We start from the raw sequence: 21,392 nt of genomic DNA on the forward strand, positions 1-21,392 counted from the left end.
TAGGTTTCCGTACACTCATTCTTCCCAAACTAAGGAAAGCCGGGGTCAGAGGAAACTCACTCAGCATCTGCTGTGTGCCAGGCACCTGCTAGGCCCACTCAGTCCTCACACTCGGCAGCAGGTCCTGTTATCCTGTTTGCAGGTGAAGCTCAGAAAGGTTAGGAACAAATAAATAATAGTGGAGCTTAGTGGAGCCCAGAAGGGGAGGAGAAGGGGGATAATTAGGAGAGCTTGCAGGGGCTGGTGCTACAATCCAGGCACAAAGGCCAAGGGAAGTCAGAGGGGAAGAAGAGGGCACCAGCTCCCTCTCCCAGCCCCCACTACGAGCGGGACCGGAGCTCCATCCAGATCTGCTGTTGCCCTGAATCTGGTCCTTGCCATCCCCACTGCCCATGGGCCTAGGTAGAGACGCCATCTGCCCGTTGCCTCCAGCCAGCTCTGTCTTCTTCCCTCCAGCCCACCCTACTTACACAATGAGCTGGAAAAGGGTAGGTGAGTCTGAGAATTGGTTTATTAAGAATGTCCCTTGCCACCCTCCTACCTTAAAATAGTTCTTAGTATCAAAGAAGTTACAGGTCACCCAAGTCCCTGAGGTTGGAGTCCCAGCTCAGCGCCCTTACCCACAGGGAGAGGCAAGAGGGCAGAGAAAAAGCAAGAATCCAGACTCCTTGCTCCAGTCACAGAGACTGCCTTTGGATGGAGAGTTTCTGGAGCTCCACATTCTGTCTTTGTGGCGCAGGAATGTGCTATGGCCGCTGGCAACTGGCAGGGGGTCACTTTTACCAGGGTGTAGGTAGAGCACGGCCCCTGCCTGCCTCTGGGAAGACCAGAAACCAGACCCAGCCAAAGCCTTCTCCCCTCCTCACTCAGATTGCCCCCTCCCTCCCCTGGGTCAGGCAGTGGCAAAGGGGCTTAGCAGGCAGGGCACTGGGGTAGGGGCTGGCCAACCATGTCTAGGCAAGGAGGATCCCCACTTTTCTTCCTCCCTCTGCCTCCCAAGGGGCTGATTCTGGGGGGAGATCTTGGGGTTGTGCAGAAGCCCAATGAGGTTCGTAAAGAGGAGGGCAAAAGAAAGGAACACATATACACACATGCAGCCTGGACACCCTTACCCCTGCCAGATCTTGGGGGCACCCTGGCTTTCTGCCTGGCCTGGGGCTGTGTATAGGGTTGGTGCTCAGTAAATGGCTGTCGACATGATTTGATTCTCCCCCCCACTGCGTGGCATTCACACTCCCCTGCACTTCCACTCAGTCTCTGCACGTTCCCCTAACCCACACTAACCCGCCTGCCCCCCAACACCACACTTCAAAACCACTCACATACACCCCCACTTTCCACACTGCACAAGGCCAATGCTCACACACACTGCCCCACCCCGCATCCCACACACCCCAGGCCCGTGTCCACCATCCCGTCACCTACACACTTGGTCTCCCTTACACACTCACGTGCGGGCTCCCAACCAGAACAGCAGCACAGGGGCCAGAGGGATTCCTGTCCTGGGTTCTCTGGGGTCCTGGCCCCGAACAGGGAGTGTGGTGAGGCCTCCTGGGGGTCTGACCGGGGCAATAGTCTGGGTGACACTGCTCCCCAGTCCCAACAGCTTGGTCCCTCTAGATCCCATGGGGAGAATGAGACCTGCCTTGAAACTTGGGTAGCCAAAGAGCAAGCATCTAGTGCCACCTAGTGGTGCCCCGGAGGAGGGCACGGGGGTAACAGAAGGGGACCCCACTATATCCCCAAAGGCCTGTGGTACCTAGTCTCCCAGCTAGACAGAGGGTTCTGGGAACCACCCAGGCAGTGAGGGGATGGGAGGAGGAGGCTGATGGGGAGGGAGAGGCAGCCCTCCTCTCGGTGGAGCTAAGAACGCAGTTCTAGCCCAGTTCAGCTCCAGGGACCAGAGGGGTTGCCCATTTTCCAGCCCCAGATGTTATGAGGCCAGGTCTGAACTGACGCCAAGACCTGTGAGGGCCATGTGGGGGTGAGCAAGGGGGTGGGCAGGTTACATGATTCTGGTCCCACACCCTCCATGTCCAGGTTCAAGACGCTAAAAGGAGAAAAAGTCATCTCAAGGATTGGGGTGGCGGTGGGGGGGGGGGAAGAAGGGGAGCCAGCAGGGAGGGACAGGGTCCCCAAGAGGGCAGATCCGCTTCCAGGGCCTTCAGTCCAGTTTGAACTTGGCCTCTGATTCCTTCAGCAGGTAGAGGCTGTCATCTTCCAGAAAGCTGTGGGCCGAGGGAGGAGCCCACTGAGGTACAGCTCTGAGAGCGTCCCCTGGGGGCAGGGTGGGGTGGTGCAGGCGAGCGGGCAGTGGGTGACCAGTGCACAGAGGCCTCTAAGAAGCAGGCAAGGATGGGCACGGAGGAGGTGAGCACTAGGTAGGGAGGAGTACCCACCGGAAGAAGAGGACGTGAACAGGGATGGTGCTGATGTGCCAGATGGCGTGGGCATCCAGGACCCAGAAGAGAGGCGGGAAGTCTAGCAGCTCGAGCAGGGACAGCCCCTGCAGCAGCAGGACCACCACGATGCACTTGCGCACGTGGGGCAGCCGCTGCCGATTCCGCAGGCACCAGGTCAGCCACCACGCCGCGTTCACCAGGCCTGGGTGCGGGTGGGGGCGGGGAGAGCTCATTCCCGGACCTCCTTCTCTCCTCCCAAAGTCTCTCCTAGCCCCCATGCTCTGTGACCCCAGGGCCCCCCTCAGGGGCTCCTCCCAACCTCCCCCCTCTCCCACCCCCAATTCTTTTCCCTTCCCTCCCCCTAAGGGTCTCTCCAGAAGCTCCTTCTCTGGGAACAGCACCAATGCCCACCTCCACCCCAAACCAGCAGCTCTGCAGATGGTCCAGCCCCCCCAGAGACCCTGTCCCACCTCACCGATAGCCACGTTGGCCGCCAGGTTGTAGCCATAGTCGAAGCGGACGAGGCTCAGGTAGGAGACGTGCGCCGTCAGCATTAGCAGCAGGAGGGCCCGGAAGGCACTGGCCACGGCCGGGCGGTGCAGCCCCACGGTCCTGCCCCGCAACCCAGAGCTGCTCAGATGTAGGGTGACCCATCCCCGCAGCAGCATTCCCTGAAGCGTCCCCTCACGCCAGCAGCAGCGTGGGGGAGCCGCTGCCCCTCTCCCCCATCAAAACAGGCTAGCAGGGCAGGCCTCCAACTCCTGGGGGCCTTTGCCAAGGTCCTTGGAAAGAGCCAGGGCCCCTGATCCCACCACAGAGTCCCTATCCAGAGATGTCTGGAGCGTATGCACGTGCAAGATGAAAGCCCTGGGACAGCACCCCCAGGGGAGAGACCGGCGACCCCTCTCTGCCCCCAGGGCCTGATTTTGCTCGCACAGCAGCCAAGGCGGGCTCACCTGACACAGCACAGATAGACTGAGTGTAGGATGACAGTGGAGGCACAGAAGTAGTCCATTTTCTGAGGACAAGGAGAGCTGGATGAGGGACCAGTGTGTGGGCAACAGGCGGTAGACAAGGCTTCATGGAGGGCAGGCTCCAGAGAGGACCCACTAGGGATGGAGGCAGGGAGGGGTGGCAGAGGCCCAGCCAGCGTCTAACGTGGGAGTCCTAGGCCTATGGCTGGTGGAGACATGTCTCGTGCTCCTTTTGCCTATCGCTGTTTCATGCCTGAATTCAATAGACTGACTCTTGTATTCACATTATACAGTTTAAAAAAAAAAGTGTGCTCAGCAGCAAGGCTTTAGAGGTATTGGTAGAGGGTGCCCGCCAAGACTCCAGAACGGGAGCGCATGCGCAGAATTCAGAGTGTGGTCTGGAGTTCAGCAGCTGTGGGCTCAAGTCTGGACTGCAGGATGCTGGGCAAGTGATTTCACCCCGCCCAAGGCTCAGCTGCCGCATCGGTTAAGAAGAGCCAATAATCACACCTGCCTCACGAGGGTCAAGTGAGGCTCAAGTGCACTAATAGGTTTAAAACGCCCCGCGCACAGCAAGTGCTCCGTAAACCGAGTCAGTACGAGGACTAGGAGAGAAGAAGAGCCAGCTCTGCCCCACCTCTCCTGGCTCCTCCGGGGACTGTCTCCAGCAGAAACGGGGGTGGGAGGGCGCTCACCTCTGTGAGGTCGGTGTCCCTGGTGTGGAAGACTGTGGACCAGAACCAAGCATTGAGGGAGACCTGAGGAGGGAAGTGGCTGGTGAGTGTGGTGCCCCAAGGTGGGGAAGACCCCCCAGAGGGCTCACATCCATCTCACTTTGGGGAAAGGGATCTACAGAGCTGAGAAGCATGCTTCCCCTGGGCCCTGGAGCCCATAGACTGGACAAGCCCGGGCCCCTCAGGCTCAGCTTCCCACCACCCTGAACCCCCAAGGCCACGGGGGCTGCAGCCTCCACAGGTTCCGGCCTGGCCTGGGAACCAGTTCCAGCAGAGTCAAGTTCCCCGGTTACTCAGTGGCTAAGACAACAGCCCCCGGGGAACCTCACCTCCTCCCCCAACTGGCAGGTGATCATGACAGCCCCACCCGGGCAGGCGAGCCAGTGACCTCAGCCTCTGGGGGCGGGAATGAAGTGGGTGGGGTGGAGGGGCTCGAGCCAGCTTGGGGTGTGTCCAGAGCAAGCAAGCAAGGGAGGGAGATCAAGTAGATCCCACTGGGGCCAAGTCTCTGAGGAGGAGCCTGGCCAACGGAGCCCAGCCTCCTCCCGGCTGGGCCGCCGGAGCAGGGCTGGAGGGGCAGTGGTGGGCAAGGGCCCAAGGGAACGCTGGAGGCCTTTCTCCTGGAAATTAACTGCAAGGAGAGAGCACACATCATCTTGCAGATGAGGCCTACCTCTCGTGGGAGTTGGTGCTGGCATTTCTTTCAGGGACTGCTGTGTCCACAGCAGAAGCCCAACGTACTGAAAGAAGGGTGGGCTGGGGTGGAGATACACACACTGGAGGGCTGGGAAACCAGTCAAAGGGAGAAACGGCCAAGGTCTGGCCTGGAATGCCCTGGAGGTGGAGATGGATGCACTAGGGTGGTACAGGCCTGCCAGAGATGGGTAAAGGCCAGGAGCTGCTCAGTGGGGTCCAGTATACCAGGAAAATTGGCCAGGCAGCGGACAGAGGGAGCAGGGTAAAAAGCCACTCTCCAGGGGCTTCCCTGGTGGCACAGTGGTTAAGAATCTGCCTACCAATGCAGGGGACACGGGTTCGAGCCCTGGCCCAGGAAGATCCCACATGCTGCCAAGCAACTAAGCCCATGCGCCACAACTACTGAGCCTGCGCTCTAGAGCCCGCGAGCCACAACTACTGAGCCCGTGTGCCACAACTACTGAAGCCCAGGTGCCTAGAGCCTGTGCTCCCCAGCAATAGAAGCCACTGCAATGAGAAGCCCGCGCACCGCACCAAAGAATAGCCCCTGCTTGCCGCAGCTAGAGAAAGCTGCGCACAGCAACAAAGACCCAACGCAGCCAAAGATTAATAAAATAAATAAATGTATTACAAAAAAAAAAAAAAAAAAAAAGCCACTCTCCATCCGGTATGCAGCAGGAAGTTCAGAGGGTAGGATGAGTTCCCTAGTGCAGGCTTGAGGGGGCTTATGAGGAAATGGGAAGAGCAGTGGGGTGGAGGCCTGGGTTCTACTGCAAAGCTGGAAGTCTCTCGAGGCTCAGGGAGTCCGGTGTAAGCCTGTCTGGCCCGGGTCCAGGGTTGACTCTTGCTGCTTATGCTTCTCATGACCTGGGCACAGGCTTTGTCCTTCTGGGACCGAGCTTCCCCCTGGGACAAATCAGGGGCTGGTCGAAGTGATCCTTTGTCCCCTTTCCAGCCCTGATGTCAGGTGATCAGTCCAGGTCAGGCTGCTTCCTCCTCTGAGGACAGCCATCCTGTCCTATCCCTGGTGCTACCCTTTCCCCAGAGACAGCAATGGAGGCATGGTCCGGAGGCTGGAAAACGGGACAGGACAGAGTCGTTTCTCAGACTCTGCTTCTGCAGAGTCTGTGATACTCAGGGTCAGCGTGGGGAGAGAAGCAGGCCCGGGGCTGGAGACGGGGCCCAGGCGATCACATGGGCCAGGTCTCCTGGGCAGGCGAGGAACAGGGACATCCTTGGGGGAAGAGAGTGGCCCTGGAGCCAACGTGAGGGGGAGGTGGTGGGGAAGGCAGCAGGGAATGGCAGCCAGCCAGGCCTCCTTGTCACCCATGGCAGGAAGGGGGAGGTGACAGGAGGACTGAGCTAAGTGGTGGCTGGAGGTTGGGGGGGATGCACAGGGCTAGGGATGGGATGGGGGTGGGGGTGGCTTGGTCCCCTGTCCAACCGCCTCCCCAGGGGGCCTTCCACTTACAGAGACCCACCTGAAGCCTGGACTCTGCACCCCTGAAAAGTCCCCTCTCCCCTGGGGAGTGTCCCATTATGGGGGGGCTCCTCTTCTGACCCTCTCCACAGATTTGGGAGATAGTGTCATTAAGAATGCAGGCCCTAGGGCCAGACTGCCAGGGTTCAAATCCTGCCTCTGCATTTCCTGTGTGTCCTTGGGCAAGTTATTTAGCCTTGCTGTGTCTCAGTTTTCTCATCTGTAAAATGGGAATAATCATAGTATTGATAAGGATTTAATGAGCAATACAAGTACAGTGTACAGCGCAGTGCCCAGGAACAGGGTTAAACATTAGGAGTTACTTCTCCCCACCTTGACCAGTTGACCAGTGTGGGATCCTCACACGATTTCACAGACTTGAGGCCAAAGAGCCCAAGTCTGCCTCCCATACTCCCTGCCGGCCAGGGAGGTCTAGGCCGAGAAGGGGTGGTCTCCCCACAACTGCCTAGGCTCATCCCATAGTTCCAGGCTGGGGGCAGGATGTCTGGAGCCTCCATACGGAGATGGACTCTGGGTTCAAGTTCTGCCTCGGCCCCTAAACAGCTGTGTGATCTTGAGCAAATAACATCTTCTCTGAGCCTCAGCTGCCTCACCTACAAAACGGGGTTAATAATAGCATCCACTGCATAAGAGGGTTGTGAGGACGATGTCTGCAAAATACGGGGCACAAAGAAGCCATTCAGTAAGTGGTGGCTGTTGCTGTGGCCCGGCACACGCTAGGTAACCCAGAAATGTCAGTTTCCTTCATCATGTCCAGGGACTGACCCCCTACCACTTCCCTTCACCTGACACCCCCCACCCCCTGCAAAGGTCACAGTGTTCCAGGGCAAACCACGGGGCCCCAGGGTCTCTTGATCCCAGAACGCAGACGCCTCAGCTGTAGGAAGAGGCCCCTCCTCCCTGCTCCTGAGCCACTACCCCACCAGGATGCACCGAAGAGATGCTACTTCTCTTCACTCGAGTTTGTCATCAAGACTCAAGCGAAGGGACAGAGGGCCGTGGAAGGAAGGGACAGCCCAAGTGTACGGCTGCTCCCAGACTCCTCGGCCAAGCCTGAGTAGAATGGGGGGGCCGGGGGGATAACTGGTCAATCAGACAGGCCAGGAGGGTGATGGACGCCAAGAACTTTGCGTAAACACTGAGGAAAGGGGGAGGCGGGGCAGGTTGCCAACGAGGGTGGAACCGGTGGGGGACGAGGAAGGCTGGGCGGAGGGAGAGCAGGAGGCTGTTTCAGTCTGTTGGAAAATAGGAAAATTGAGACAAAAATATCACAGCCGTGAAACTGGTTGGATGCCAAGTGAGCCAGATCTGTCAGGAATTTGACCCCAGTACTAAGCCCCAGTGCTCGGGGCTGTCATTGACACCACCGAGGTGGGGACAAGTGGGTCTTTAAATAGCTCGGTGTCTCAGAAGTGGGGGAGGCAGAATGTTAAATATGACGCCTGCTGCCATCCTGGGCCCCCCCAGAGGCCTCAGGCAGGGCAAGCCGGCTCCAGTTCACTCCTGAGAAAGAAGTGGGCAAGAAGTGGATGGAGACTAGAGAAGGGGGGCTTTTTCCACCATCAAAAAGGATCCCTTGATTTCTTGCCATTGCCTGTTCCACTGGCTCTTGTCTGACTGTAGGGAAGTCCTTCCTGAAGTCTAGCCACCATTCTGCTGTAGCCTTAACCTGTCTCTTCTCAGTTTCCTCAGCAGAGGTAGGGTACAGTTAGTCCTCACCTCCCTGAATCATCCTGCAGAGACAGTCTGGGATTTCCCGGCACCCTCAGCCTCACCTCCACCCCTGAGGACCTTTCCTTGTTGGATGAAGGGGCAGAGCACTGGTCTGGCCTGGCAGCTTTGGCAGAGAGCAGAGGCCCCTGATTCCACGAAGCCAAAGGTCTGTGGAGGGCAGAGTTTTGGTGGGCTCCTCCAAAGCCTGGCTGCTGCCCAGCCTAAGTCCAGGTCTAAATGTCAAGGCGGGGGTTGACTTCTTGTGCCAAAGCTTCATTAACTCTGCGAATTCCCAGAGAAAAAGACTGAGACCCACTCCCCTCCCCAAGATCTAACCTGGAGCAGGTGAGGGGGCCTTCCCACCCCACCCCACCAGAAATCAGGAGCCCCAGTTGTTCCAGAAAACCCAGCCCAGGACAAAGTCCACTGCCACACCCTCCACAGAGCTTGGGATCCTTCGTGCTTGCAAACATACACAGGACTAAAGACCAAGTGTAAGATCCAAACTGCATCATCAAAGGGAGTGTGGGCACTGAGACTCTGTCCCTAAAGGGCCTACTGGTGGCATGAAGGGGGGTCCCATGTCCCAGGACACCACATCCCATAGGGTGCCCTGTGACACAGGCCCCAGGTATCTGTCCTCTCTCAACCTAACATCTCCTGATCAGTCCCTAAGGGTCCTTGGTCACGCTGGACTGCAGGGTACACCTGTGAGGTATGATCCTCACCAAGAAGGAAGCTGAGTGGCAGATGCCAGTGAGATGAAAGACCCAAGAAACAGGGAGATCAAGGCAAGAGCCGTGAAGTGACCACTGGCCTCTGGCACATGTCGTGAAGACAAAGGCTGGGACCCTCAGACCAGCACGTCTACCCAAGGAGGCTCTGCGTTTAGTTCAGAGAGATCAGGCAGGGCTGTCCTGTGCTAACAGGGGGATGGGCGAGGGGGCAGTAAAGCGGTGGGCCAGGCAGCAGTGTCCCTGGAAGAACCCCAAGGGAAAGGGGACGGGTGTACTGTCCTCAGTTTCCCCACCCTTCCTGCTTTCTTTGCCAGGACCAAATTCCCTTCTCTGTGTGAGGCCTAAAAGAGGAAGTAGTGGCTCTATCCCACCCATGCCTGTGACAGGCTGGGCTGATGCCAGGCCCTTGCTTACACAGGAGTCCTTGCCCCTCAGCCTGGCACTTGGGGCCCTCTCTGCTTCATCTTACCCCCCTCACCTCCCCTTCACCCAGCCACGCTGTGGTCAGGCTGACCTTCCCAAGGTTGCCTGTCCAGGCCCCACACTGACCAGCTTCTGCACCTTTGCTCCTGCTGTGCCCCCAGCCTGGAATGCTGGAATCTAACCTCCTCTCCTGCCACGTGCACACGTCTAAGCCTGACCAGGCCTACGAATCCCGGATGAAGCCTCTCCTCCTCTCTGGGCTTCCCTGAAAGACTTCTCCCCCAGACGATATGATCTCCCCACCTCACAGCTCCCAAAGCTCTCTCCCTGAGCCCTCCTCACCTCTGCCTCCATCCTGCCGCCCAGATTGGCAGGACCTGGACCTCCCACTTGGCTTAGGTCCTTGGGGCAGGGGCTTCAGCCACCACAAGTGCTAAGCCCTTTCTCCACCCACGGCAGATGATCCATAAGCATTTCGCACAGCACGTGGAGACAGCCCAGAGAGGCACTAGGTGCTCAGGCCCTGCAGCCAGACAGCCCTGGGTGCCAGCCTGTCTCCACTATTCACTACCTTGTTAGCTGTTAACTTGGGGCAGGTTTTCCCCCTTCTGAGCCTTCCACAAAGCTCACAGTGGTATTACGAGGATTAAGTGAGAAGATGTATGTACAGAACTGAGGACCATGCCCGTCACGTAATCTGTGTTCCATAACGGATAAAAATCATTAATATCTATTGAATGGAAAGTGTTAGGGAGGAGCAACGTTACCCAGAGGCTTGACAGCCTCCTTGCTGCCCTCCTTCCGGTCCCCATCTCTCAAGTGTGAGGTTTGGCCTGGACTTCCGGCACCCCAACACTATCAGTCTCCCCAGGGTCCTCAGAGATCTCAGGGTCGCCAGATCTAGGGGCGGCCTTCAGTCTCATCTTATTTGACTGAAGCAGAGTTCAGGAGAACGGCCTACCCTCTCCTTCCTGTCCTTGTCCCAGGGCTCCCCCAACCACACGATGGCCTCATTTTCCACCCACCCCTCTGGCCACCCCTTCTGTCTCTGTTGCTGGCTCATTCTCCTCTATTCAGCCATTAAGTTTTGGGGTTCCTCGAGGCTCCATCCTAGACCCCTTCTCTTCTCACCAAGTTCCCCCCTGGTGATCGCATCCACAGTTTCTATCACCGTCTCCTAAGCAGAAGCACAGGGGTCATCCTTGATTCCTCTCTTCCCATCTTAGGTTATCCACACAGCCAAGATGGTTAAGACTGTAGACTCTGGAGCCAGATGCCTAGATTCAAACCCTGGCTCCGGGGCAGGTTATCTAACCTTTCCAGTCCTTGGTTTCCTCATCTGTAAACTGGGGACAATAATACTACCTACCTCATAAGCTTGTTATGGTATTAACAAGGTTAATATTTATAAAATGCTTAGAATGGTGCCTGGCGCACAGTAACAGCTATGCAGTTGTTTGTAAAATAAATACATTTAAAAAATTTTAATGTCACCTCCAAAACATAGCTCAAACATACTTCTCTTTAATACCTTCCTTCCCAAGACCCGGGCCACCTCTCTAGTCTCGCTACTGTGCCCTATGCTAAAATTACCAACTAGGCCCCGCATCCACTCCTGCCCGCTCCAACCTGGTCTCTACACAGTAGCCAGAATAGCAAATCTATTCACGAAGCCCCTTCTCTCCAACCCTCATTGCTTCATGAGGCTTTGACAGTCGAGATCTAAAGTGTTACTGAGCCTTCCAGGCTCTCCATCCCCATCCATCTCCAGGCTCCACCTGCTGCCCACCCGCCCACCCGCCTCACACCCCCCTCCCAGCTTCCTGCCTGGTCGGCCTCCTGGCCTTTCAGGTCCTCATATAACCTGCACTCTGTCCTGTCAGTGCACATTCCCTCATCATTCTGATTTGACCTCACACACCCCTTCCTCAGGGAAGGCTCCCCTGGATTGCCCTGTACTGGTCGAGACCCCATCACACACCCCGACAGCACACATCTATCCTCCACTGCACTTGTTCATAGCTGTCCTTTTATATTCAATGGTGTGCTTATGTGATTAGTACCAGAGGGCAGGGACCCGTCTGTTTTTATATACTTGTGGATCTCCTGCAGCCAACAAAGTGCCTGGCACATAGCAGGTGCTCAGTACACGAACAAGTGGCTGCTTTGATGGCAGGTAGGTGAGTGAGTGTGGGCTGTTTCCCCAAGGCTCACAGTGGTAGCTCTGGTCTAGAGACATCCACTGCCACCTCTTACTCTCACACCCTCCCCAAGGTTGCTGTGGTTCCTTTCTGTACCACAGTCCCTGCTTCTCACACAACTCCAGGCTCTGGATGCTGGCTCTTCTGACCAGCCGTTCTGTGAAGCTCAGAGCCCTCTCTGGATACTCAGATGGAACATATTTCAGCTTCTCCAGGGATGGTCTAAGACCACACTGAGCTCTAGATGGAGTGCTGTGGCTGCTACTGCCTCCAGGCCTTAGCTGGGGTTGACAGTGCTTTGAACCTTGCAGAGGGGTCCTTGGAAAGACCTGTGGTCCCCGCATGCTCCCTACCACCCACCTCCCTTCTGTGTTTGTAAACTGCCCTGCTGGGTGTTTTAGCAGCTTCCTGCTTCACGACAAGAACAATGTTTCTTTCCTCTCTCCCTCTCTCTCAAACAGCCTGACCTAGGACTTTGCTAGAAAGGGAAGGCCTGATTCGGCACCTTCCCTGTTCTCCCCAGGCTCGAACATCCCATAGCTGCAACTTTAACCCTGGAAAACAGAGGGGAAGCTAGGTGGGTGATAATGGGGATCTAAGAGTTCCTCGTTGCTGGGTGAGGGTGTCGAGCAGGAATCCTGCCAGGTTACCTACCCAAGCGAAGGCCACGCAGGTGGGGTACATAGGGCATGAGGCTGGCACGGAGGTGCGGTAACGACAGAGCATCACCAGGCTGGCCAGGCCATTGAGGAAAGAGGCCACAGCAGAAGCTGGTTCTTGGAAGCACAGGAACCGGAAGAAGGGCCACTGAAAAAGGAGCACATGGAGGGGGCCTGAGGAGCAAGCAACGCCCAGTTGGTCCAACCTACCTCTGCTTGACCTGCTGCATCACCAGGCCCCCAGCCGCTCCTCAGCTCTGGACCTTGGCCAAAGCCTCAGGGGCAGTCCCTCTTCAGATCAACGAGCTCCCCTGCAGTCCCTGGCTGAGGGTTATCCCTCTATCCTGGCCAGCACTCACAGCACTGGGGAGACCAGGCGGGGCAGTGTGGATGGCTCAGTATGGCCTGGTGGAAATAGCATAGACCTGCCATCTAGAAGACACAGGTCCTAATCCCTCCTCTACCACTAACCACAGCCCTCTGAGCCTCAGCTTACTCTGTGACAAACTGGGGAGAATAATTCTTGCCAAGCTCAACACTCCAGAACAAGATCATATTGGATCAAAAGGCATCAGCAAGCTGTGACTCGCTGGGCAATCTGAGGGGGTATTATTATTTTAATCCAGACTCCTACTGAAGAAGCAACAGAAAGTGTGCCAGGGGGATGCTCAGGGAATTTGTCTTTGTAGCAAGGTGGGCATCTCAACCACCCTAAGCAGCCCAGGACCACTCCCTGAGGAGACTCCAAAGCCTCCCAGATCCTGTTACCTCAAATCCAGAGGCAGGACACATTGTCCCCATCTGACGATAACCAGCATATTTTGAGAAAAACAGGTACCTGCCCCAAACACACACTCATCACCCCACACCCTGGCCTGCTTGGACAGTGTGGTCCAACTAGAGGCATCTTACTCCCATCATCCACCTACCCTGACCCTCCAACTCACCTTGCCATGGAACTGAGGCACTTTGTGACCTTCCTGGAGGTAGAGGCCAACGGTGACCCACATACACTCATACTTACAGTCATCCTGACAGGTCCATCCTGAAACAGATAAATATGGCCTGGTGAACTCCCCAGCATGGGGAGGCACAGAGAGAGCTCGAATGGGGCCCAAGCTCAAACACAGGCCAAGAGGTCCTGCAGGTTGGAGAGAACCAGAAGAAATCGGAGAATTCTAGATTCCTGCTTGGATGGATGAGAGATGGTGTAAAATATACATAAGGGAAAGGCATGTGTGTGTGTGTTTTAGGGGGTAGGAGTGTACAGTGAGCAAGTAGAGATGTTTCTTCTCTTTTCCTTTCACACAAGATGGAGACTTTGGCATCTGATGGACTCATCTGTGGATACCTGGGTTTATGTTTGCCTTTCCTGAACACAGGATTTTCTCTCACTCACCAGGGAGAAACCCTTGCCGTTTTACACCCCATCTATGAAAATGAAGCCCAGATTCTTCAGTCTGACTTTTAAGGCCCCATATTGCCTTTCTAACTTTATTTCCCACTACTCCTTTTCGTGCACCCTGCTCCCTGAGTAAACCAAGCTGCTGGATGTGTCCATATCTGTCCAGGGCCTCCACTCTCTGTTCTTTCTGTCTGGTATGAAAAGGGATAGTAAAGAGAAGAAACGTGTAGTCAAACAGGCCAGAACTAAACACTCCACTTTACCACTTACTGGCTGTGTGATTTTGGGCAGGACACTTAACCTCTCTGAGTCTCCCCATCTGTAAAAATCAGGTTAAGAGAATTGACCTCAAAGGGTTGTTGTGAAAAATAACTATTTTGACACCTGCCACAAAGTAAGTGCCCACTATGGCCACAGGCCTAAATTTAATGCATCCATCCAGAAGTCCTTCCTCTCGAGAATGTTCCAAGATAATCACTGCCCCCACCTCCTCAAAGCCAGAAACGATTCCTTCCTCCCTATTACTTAATCTAAGAGTCCTCTGGGGCTCAAATCATCCTCTCCCTTGCACTTGAGAAGGCTGAAGTCCCCTTGGAGACTGTAAGCCCCGAAGTCAGGACCCTGGTCTGATTTCAGTGTCCTTCCAGGTCTTTGTACCCAGGAGGTAGTAAATGCCCATTTGACTGACTAAATAAAAAGTAAATGAAGCTCCTGGTTGACGGACTATCTAATCACTCTGGGGCTCCACTCACTCACACTCACAATGGACCCGGGGGAGGAACTAAGGTACAGATTGCAGAGTGGTCTTCGGGGGCGAAAGGGGCAGGGCAAGTCCAATGGGCGGGGCCTACCGCGGGGTGGGGCTTACCTGCTAGACTCATGTAGATTGGCTGGCGGGAGCGGAAGTGCTTCAGTGCGCCCCCAGAGCAGTTCCGCTCCTCGCACCGCAGCACGCAGTCGCGGTACACCGGCTCGCGATCGCCCTGGGAGCCGCTTGCTAGCGCGGCTACCCCAACCAGCAGCACCAGCCGCACCGTCCGCCCGGCCATCCCTTCACCCTGGCCCTCCGCCGGCGGAGGAGCTTAGGAATCTTCACATCCGGAGTAACCGGAAGTGCCTTGTGTTCTTTCATCTACTCTCCGCTGAAGTCCACCCCCGTTTAAATTAAAGTTCCCGGATTTTTTTGGGCGCCTGCCCCGCCCCTCGCCGTAGTGTTATCTGCATATAACAGACGTCAGGGTTAGGGGAGGGGAGACACCAGGTGGGTTAAGAAGCAAAATAAAGTGGTATTTTATCAACATCCGTCTTCTTTCTTTTCCAGGGCCTCTTTATTTGAGGTAGGGCTAGTTTTCTGTAGGGCTAGTTTTCTGTCCCCAGCCCTGTTGGGTTTCCACTCCCTAATGTATCCGGAACTGTCCATTTATCTCCATCTCCACTGGCACCGCCACCCTAGTTAAAGACATCATCATCTGTCGCCGAGGCAGCCGCAGTAGCCTCTTAACACATCCCCCTACTTCTACTTATACCCCTCCAGCCCATGCCCTATTTCCAAAAATTCAAATTTGACCATGTCATCCTCCTTCATAAAATTCTTTACTGGCTCCCACTTGCCTCAAGATAAAATCATAACTCCACAAGCCCTGCACGATCTGGCCCCTGCCTACTGGTCTCCCTCACTCGTCTGCCCCAGACTCCCCTCAAGGGGTCATGTCTCTCAAGCCCCGTGGCTCTACCTCGTCTGTATCACCCTCGCTATCACTCCTGCTGATTCTTTGAGTCTCAACTTAAACACTACTTCTGTGGGTGATAACACCTGGAGGGTGCTATAACATACAGTGGTCTCTTTGTCTTGTTTACCACTCTACTACCAGCACTAGTACAGAATTTGCCTCAGGGTAGGCGCTCGCTAAGAACGCGTTGTTGTTTTTTGTTTGTTTTTGTTTTTGCTTTTGTGTTTGTTGTTTTTTTAAGTAAATGAACAACGTAATTCACCGTAAGAATTTGGGTGCCAAACCAGGGCTGTCAAACCACCAGTGTGATTCAGACCACGCTGAGATCGGAGAGGTGTCCTATTTCAAGAAAAATTAACAGGAGGATCTTTGGGAACAGGAGAACACTCGCTTTAGTATCACCCACCCTCCCCACACTACCACCAGCACAAACACACACACCCGTCTCATTGGAGCATTGACGCCTTGTAGCTAGATGCATAATTAGTGTGTGTGTAGATTAATGACTGCCTTTCCTCCTCTCCACTCTCTTCACCCCTGGTCAACTTTTTATCCTGGGAGGTGGAATGAGCTGGAAGTAAAATTGGATTCTATTCATTCACTCGTTTGGCAAACATTTCCTGAGCACTTAGCCCTAGCACCAAGGTGGCAAGGCACAACTCCAGGAGGCACCATTCACATTGTATGTTCTGTGAATGGCGCTCAGGGGTGCTTCATTCACATTATATTTTCTGTGAATGGTGTCTCTTCCAGTTAAATATAACATGAATAGTGTCCCCTGGAGTTGGGCACCCAGTTGATACTGATTGGGAAGCTGAAATGAACAAAACAACCACTCAGCCCTCCAGGAGCTGATGGAAAACAATAGAGTGCTAATACTACTTTGCATCTGATGGGTCGTTTCATTTTTTTTTTTTAATCTTAAAAATTTATTTTTTAGTGTTTAATTGAAGTATAGTTTATTTACAATGTTGTGTGATAGATCAGTTCTTTTATAATACATTATTTTATTTTGTCCTTACTATAACGCTTGGATGAACCTTTTTATGAGGATCCCCATTTAAAGATGAGGAAATTTAGGATCAAAGAGGATGAAATACGGACAAAGCAGGAATTCTCCCTTTGAGAGAACACCAAGGTAGAAATAGAGCTCTTTTAAAACTTTTAAGGTTCCAATTTTGGAAGCCTCATCCTATATTATATCAAACATGCTAAAATGTGGCAACACCCACGTTAAAGAAATCTATAAGTAACTATATATAGTTGAATTGAGTTGCTGTAAATAGTTGACATATTGTTACATTTTGTACATATTTAATAAATATTATTTTTTTTGTAGTTTTCTTATCGTATTTTGGAGCTAACATTGAAAATTTGTTCATGTCTCAAACATTTCATAGGTCCTTGAAAACTCATGGCTACCTGATGGAGAAAACAATCCTATGTTAAAGGTGGAGAGGGCAGTGGAGACATCTGTCATGTTGTCCTGGTGGGAGATGAGGCGTTGTTTCTCTGGGACATCTCTTGAGAGTTTTTCCTGCCAGAAGAGCCCTACACAATTACCAGGCTTCTCCATCTCCCCACTTTTCAGCACAGAGAGCCTCCTTTCCTTCCCCACAGAGCCCCCTCAGCTTAATCTGCTTCCTAACTTGCATTTGGTTTCTTATGTGAGTCACAGCCTGCAAAGTCATTGATTCATTCCTTCAACTCAGGCTTACTGAGCCCTACTGGGTGTCAGCCATTGCACTAGGAAAAAAATAGGTGAATCAGAAATCCTTCCCAGTCCAGGGAGGAGAAAGACAAAGCAAACATTATAGTGTGCTGAGGGCTCATAGGCAAACTGACCATATTCTTAGAATAAAAATTGGAGGATAGTCTACAATGAGGGTTCCTAATTCATCAAATATGTATTGCAGTTTACCACGGGCAAGTCTCTGGGGACAGAGTGATGAACAAGGTGCCATCCTTCTCATGGTCAGAGGAGGGAGACAGACAATAAATGAGTACCAAATAAAAGACTAAGATAATTTCACTGCTAATGTAAGAGCACATTGGTATGATCACTATGTAGGATCATTTAGCACTGTGTAAAATATACATACCCTGTAATCCGGTAATTTACATAGACTCTCTAACCAGCAGTTTCTCTCCTAGGTATATCTACACAATCTCTAGGTATATCTACACAAGTGCAAAATGGGGTAAGTACAAAGCTGTCCATGGTAGCATTGTTCATTATTTTCAATAGCCAAAAAAAAAAAAAAAAAAAAAGAATGGGGCAGATTTATAATGTCCTGACATAGCAAAGCCTTCATGATATTTTTGGTAAGTATAAGAACGGTATGTGTGTTTGTGTGTGTGTGTGTGTTTACACATCACCTCATGTGAGGAAAAATAAGAGTGTATATTATGTTTGTTATTTTAGAGACTGTATCTAGAAAGATATATAAGAAAGTGGAAATAATTGTTGCCTCTGGGGAGAAGGGGAATTGTGTGTCTGGGTGACAGGGAAGTGAGGGACATTTTTTATTCTTGTACTTTGAAAAATTTGTGCCATCTGTGTATGTCATCAGTTAAAAAGAAAGAGAAAATGTAAAAAAAAAATTTCATGTAGTCACAAGCATTGAGTTATATAATTGGATAACGTAAGTGAGGGAGGGAGGGAGGGCAAGGGAGTGGGGAGGTAGGTGGAGGCTGCGTTGGATTGGGTGGTCAGAGACTTTTTGAGAAAGTGACATTTGAACTGAAACTCTCATGACCAGAAGGAACCAGCCCTGCTAACACCTGGGGGCAGACTGTTCTAGGCTGAGGGATCAGCCAGTGCAAAGGCCCTAAGGCAGGAACAAGTTTGGCATCTTTGAAAAACAGAAAAGAAGGCTGCATGGCTGGAAGGCTGTGAGACTGAAGCAAAGGCCAGAAGCCAGATTCTAGAAGGTCTCAGGTCACAGGGAAGAGTTTAGGCAATGGGAAGCCATTAGGAGGTGTTTTAGCACCAAAGCGAATGAAATGATCTGATTTATGTTTAAAACATTTACTTTTTAAAAAAATTATTTTTATTTATTTATTTATTTATTTTTAAATTGAAGTGTAGTTGATTTACAGTGTTGTGGCAATCTCTGCTGTACAGCAAAGTGACTCAGTTATACACATAGACACACTCTTTTTTTAATATTCTTTTCCATTATGGTTTATCTCAGGGTATTGAATATAGCTCCCTGTGCTATACAGTAGGACCTTGGTGTTTATCCATTCTAAATGTAATAGTTTGCATCTACCAACCCCAAACTCCCCGTCCATCCCTCGCCTTCCCCTCCGCCTTGGCAACCACAAGTCTGATCTCTATGTCTGTGAGTCTGTTTCTGTTTTGTAGATAGGTTCATCTGTGCCATATTTTAGATTCCACATATAAGTGATATCATATGGTATTTGTCTTTCTCTTTCTGACTTACTTCCCTTAGCATGATCATCTGTAGTTGCATCCATGTCGCTGCAAATGGCATTATTTCGTTCTTTTTTATGGCCGAGTAGTATTCCATTGTATGTATGTACCACATCTTCTTTATCCATTCATCTGTTGATGGACATTTAGGTTGTTTCCATGTCTTGGTTATTGTGAACAGTGCTGCTATGAACACGGGGTGCATGTATCTTTTTGAATTATAGTAAAACATTTACTTTGGTATTGTGGGGGGAAAGGGGGCGGACTGAAAGGGGGCAAGAGCTGTAGAGCGAAGATCAAAGGCCAGCGCTTTTGCCTAGAGAACTGACAGAGGCTTAGACTGGTGGTGGGAAAAGCTTAGATGTATTGGAAGGGGAATTGATAGATCTTAAAGACGATTGGATGGAAAGGGCAAGGAAAGGGAGGCATCAACAATGTGGGTTCCATGAATGAAATCATCTGAAACTGGAATTGTTCCCCCACATCAGGATTTCATGATTGCCCTAGCTTTATGCTTCTGGAAGCTTCCTAGCCTCCTCTTACCCAAACCAAAAGCCAGAGGCAAGAGTGTCCTCATTCACACCCCAGTGGTCTCTATCTACAGCAGCAGGTGGGGTGAGCTTGGGGTCCTGAAGGCTTGAATGGAGCAGGAAGACCCAGTGCTTGTGAAACAAGGAATCTGGAATCTGCCAAACAGATGAGTCAGTGGGGCTTTCAAGGGACATGTGTAGGGGTTGAAAGGGTCACGACCCCCACACCAAATCCTAAAACACTGTGACCAGGGACCATTCAGTCCAACTCTCTCATATTTCAGATGGCAAGGTGAAGCCTTATTCAAGGCCACATGGCCCAGCTACTGTCTGAGGACAGACCCCCAGATAAAGTAAGGGCACATGGTGAGTAGCCAGCACAAACACACCGACAGCACAGGACACGGGATCACGAACCGTGACAGCTGTGTGTGCACAGGCCAAGAGGGACGGGTGCTTCATGCACATGCATTAAAGCCAGGTGAGGCCGAGAGCACAAGTGGCCTAGGGAGGGAGGAAGGCAAACTACGCAGGCCTTGGGCCTGCATTCCTGAGATGAGGGTGAGGGGCTGAGGGAGGCAATCAGCATGCTCAGGGTCTAACGTGTCTGGTGTGCCCTTTGGGCTCTGCTCCTTTGCTAACATGGGGACTGGGGCTAATCCTGGGCCCACAGAGGGGCCTCCCAGAGGTTAGGTTGCAAGTGTTCTGAAAAGGCCACCTTTAGGAAGGATAGATTTTCTTATCAGAAACTTCTAGATTACTCTCCTGTGGCCCCACAGAGGCCTTGTGCCTACTTTCAGGGTACTCCTTCCAACTAACTAATTAATACAGACACTTCCCCAGCAAACCATGCCCCAGACTAGAGGCCTTGTGGGGTAGGCCCCAGTTTGTGGCCTGGACCTCGGACTGTGGACCGCATCTCCTCCCTTTTTCTGTTTGTTTTCAATCCTCTGACCGCAGGCTGGCTGGTGAGGTAGGCAGAGAGGAGGAGACTCTGGTGCCAACACACACACACACACACACACACGGCCTCCTGTGCCCCCAGTCTCAGGGGCTGGTCAATGATTGACTGGCATTTCACAGGCCGCTGGTTCCAGACCCCAGCCTGTTGACCCCTCGAGGTCACCTCCCTAAGCCAGAGCCCCTTCCTTCCTCTTCAGTGCCGGTAGTCACTTCCACTGCCCGCAGACCCAGTACCTGCCACCCAAAGACCATCTCAGGCAGTTCTGGTGTGCTGCCCTCTGTTCTGCAGTCACCCCTTTCCTCTGCAGTTGTCTCTGTCTCTCGGGGTCCCTCACTGGACCCTTCTGGCAAACTCTTAGGCTCCTCCAGCAACCCTGGCAGTCCCCTGGCCCCCTCCCTTCTCCTCCTGAGGGCACCCCCCCAACCACCCCCCACCCCCCCGCCTTTGTCCGTCAGACATCCCCTTTCCTTGGCTGTCCTGGCAGGCCCTGCTGGAGGGGCAGTTGAGGGGAGAAACGAATCAGCAGCTCCCACCCCTGCCCCCCTTCCTCTCCGCTTGTCAAATGCCAGACAAGGTTTTTTCCCCTTCCTTCCTGGCTCTGAATGGGTTCATTCTCTTTGGGAAACTCAGCCCCGCTGGAGCCTCCTCCAGGGGCGTGAGTTCTGACCCCCGCTCCTCCCCCATCCCCACTCCAGCCCCCACTCCCACTGGCTCCGCCCTCCCTAAGCAGCCATCTAGGACTGAGCATTGTCTCCAGACCAAGTTGCCTGCTGGGATCTGGGATGCGGGAGAGGGTGGGCTTGTCTGGCCAAGGCAGGAGTAGGGGGTGGGGAGGCGGGATCTTTGTGGAGGGAGGGGCCAGTAGTTGCCCGGATTTCTTGGAGGACCCCCTTCGGACTCCTGTGCAGGGACCCGCAGGGAGGGTGGGTTCACGCACCCTTGATTCCGGGCTCTGGAGCCAAATGGATAAAGCCAAAGTCTCATGGCTCAGTTACCTTGGGATCCAAGGGTTCCTCTTCTGCAAAATGGGGAAAGATAACACCCCACCAGAGGACTCAGTGAGATGAGGGGTGTGGCTCTAGGACAGACAGTGGCACCGAGTAGGGGACTCAGGAAAGGATGTCATCACAGCAGCTTTCCTGACAGGACAAGCCCTCCCAACACAATGGCAGGGAGCATGGGGCCTGGGGGAGACAGGACATCTCTAATCCTGACTCTTAAGACCCTGATAGTCTCTTGAAGCCTCAAGTTTGGGTGCCCAGTGCAAGTCCTTCAGTGTGTGAC

At 53.1% G+C, this 21,392-nt stretch overlaps 1 protein-coding gene across 8 annotated transcripts; it reads right to left on the reverse strand.

Annotated features, from left to right (window-relative positions):
* Positions 1-493: 493 nt before the first annotated feature.
* On the reverse strand, positions 494-14,538 carry PGAP3 (post-GPI attachment to proteins phospholipase 3). Of its 8 annotated transcripts, XM_068531213.1 has the most exons (8): positions 14,314-14,538; positions 12,988-13,085; positions 12,036-12,188; positions 4,072-4,134; positions 3,359-3,420; positions 2,878-3,014; positions 2,400-2,604; positions 494-2,228 (listed from the first exon to the last, which is right to left on the reverse strand). In XM_068531213.1, the coding sequence occupies exons 1-8, from the start codon at positions 14,492-14,494 to the stop codon at positions 2,165-2,167; spliced, it is 963 nt and encodes a 320-aa protein (XP_068387314.1). In that variant the 5' UTR covers positions 14,495-14,538; the 3' UTR covers positions 494-2,164. The 8 variants fall into 8 exon arrangements, 7 of the variants coding, with proteins under 7 accessions (XP_068387314.1, XP_068387318.1, XP_068387317.1 ...); XM_068531217.1 differs by lacking the exons at positions 494-2,228; positions 2,400-2,604; positions 2,878-3,014; positions 3,359-3,420 and adding an exon at positions 3,450-3,511; XR_011071977.1 differs by lacking the exons at positions 494-2,228; positions 2,400-2,604; positions 2,878-3,014; positions 3,359-3,420; positions 4,072-4,134 and adding exons at positions 5,464-5,879; positions 6,288-6,506.
* Positions 14,539-21,392: the final 6,854 nt, after the last annotated feature.

The sequence above is a fragment of the Eschrichtius robustus genome, chromosome 20 (assembly GCF_028021215.1).
Source record: "Eschrichtius robustus isolate mEscRob2 chromosome 20, mEscRob2.pri, whole genome shotgun sequence".
NCBI classification, from domain to species: Eukaryota; Metazoa; Chordata; class Mammalia; order Artiodactyla; family Eschrichtiidae; genus Eschrichtius; species Eschrichtius robustus.

Bases quoted from the DNA above. Each gene is read 5' to 3' on its own strand.
- PGAP3 (XM_068531213.1), bottom strand. From the start codon at position 14,494: ATGGCCGGGCGGACGGTGCGGCTGGTGCTGCTGGTTGGGGTAGCCGCG. The intron at 3,015-3,358 runs GTGAGCCCGCCT...GTTGCGGGGCAG, and splicing joins GTCTATCTGTGCTGTGTCAG to GACCGTGGGGCTGCACCGCC. The intron at 2,605-2,877 runs GTGAGGTGGGAC...ACCCGCACCCAG, and splicing joins GGCGGCCAACGTGGCTATCG to GCCTGGTGAACGCGGCGTGG.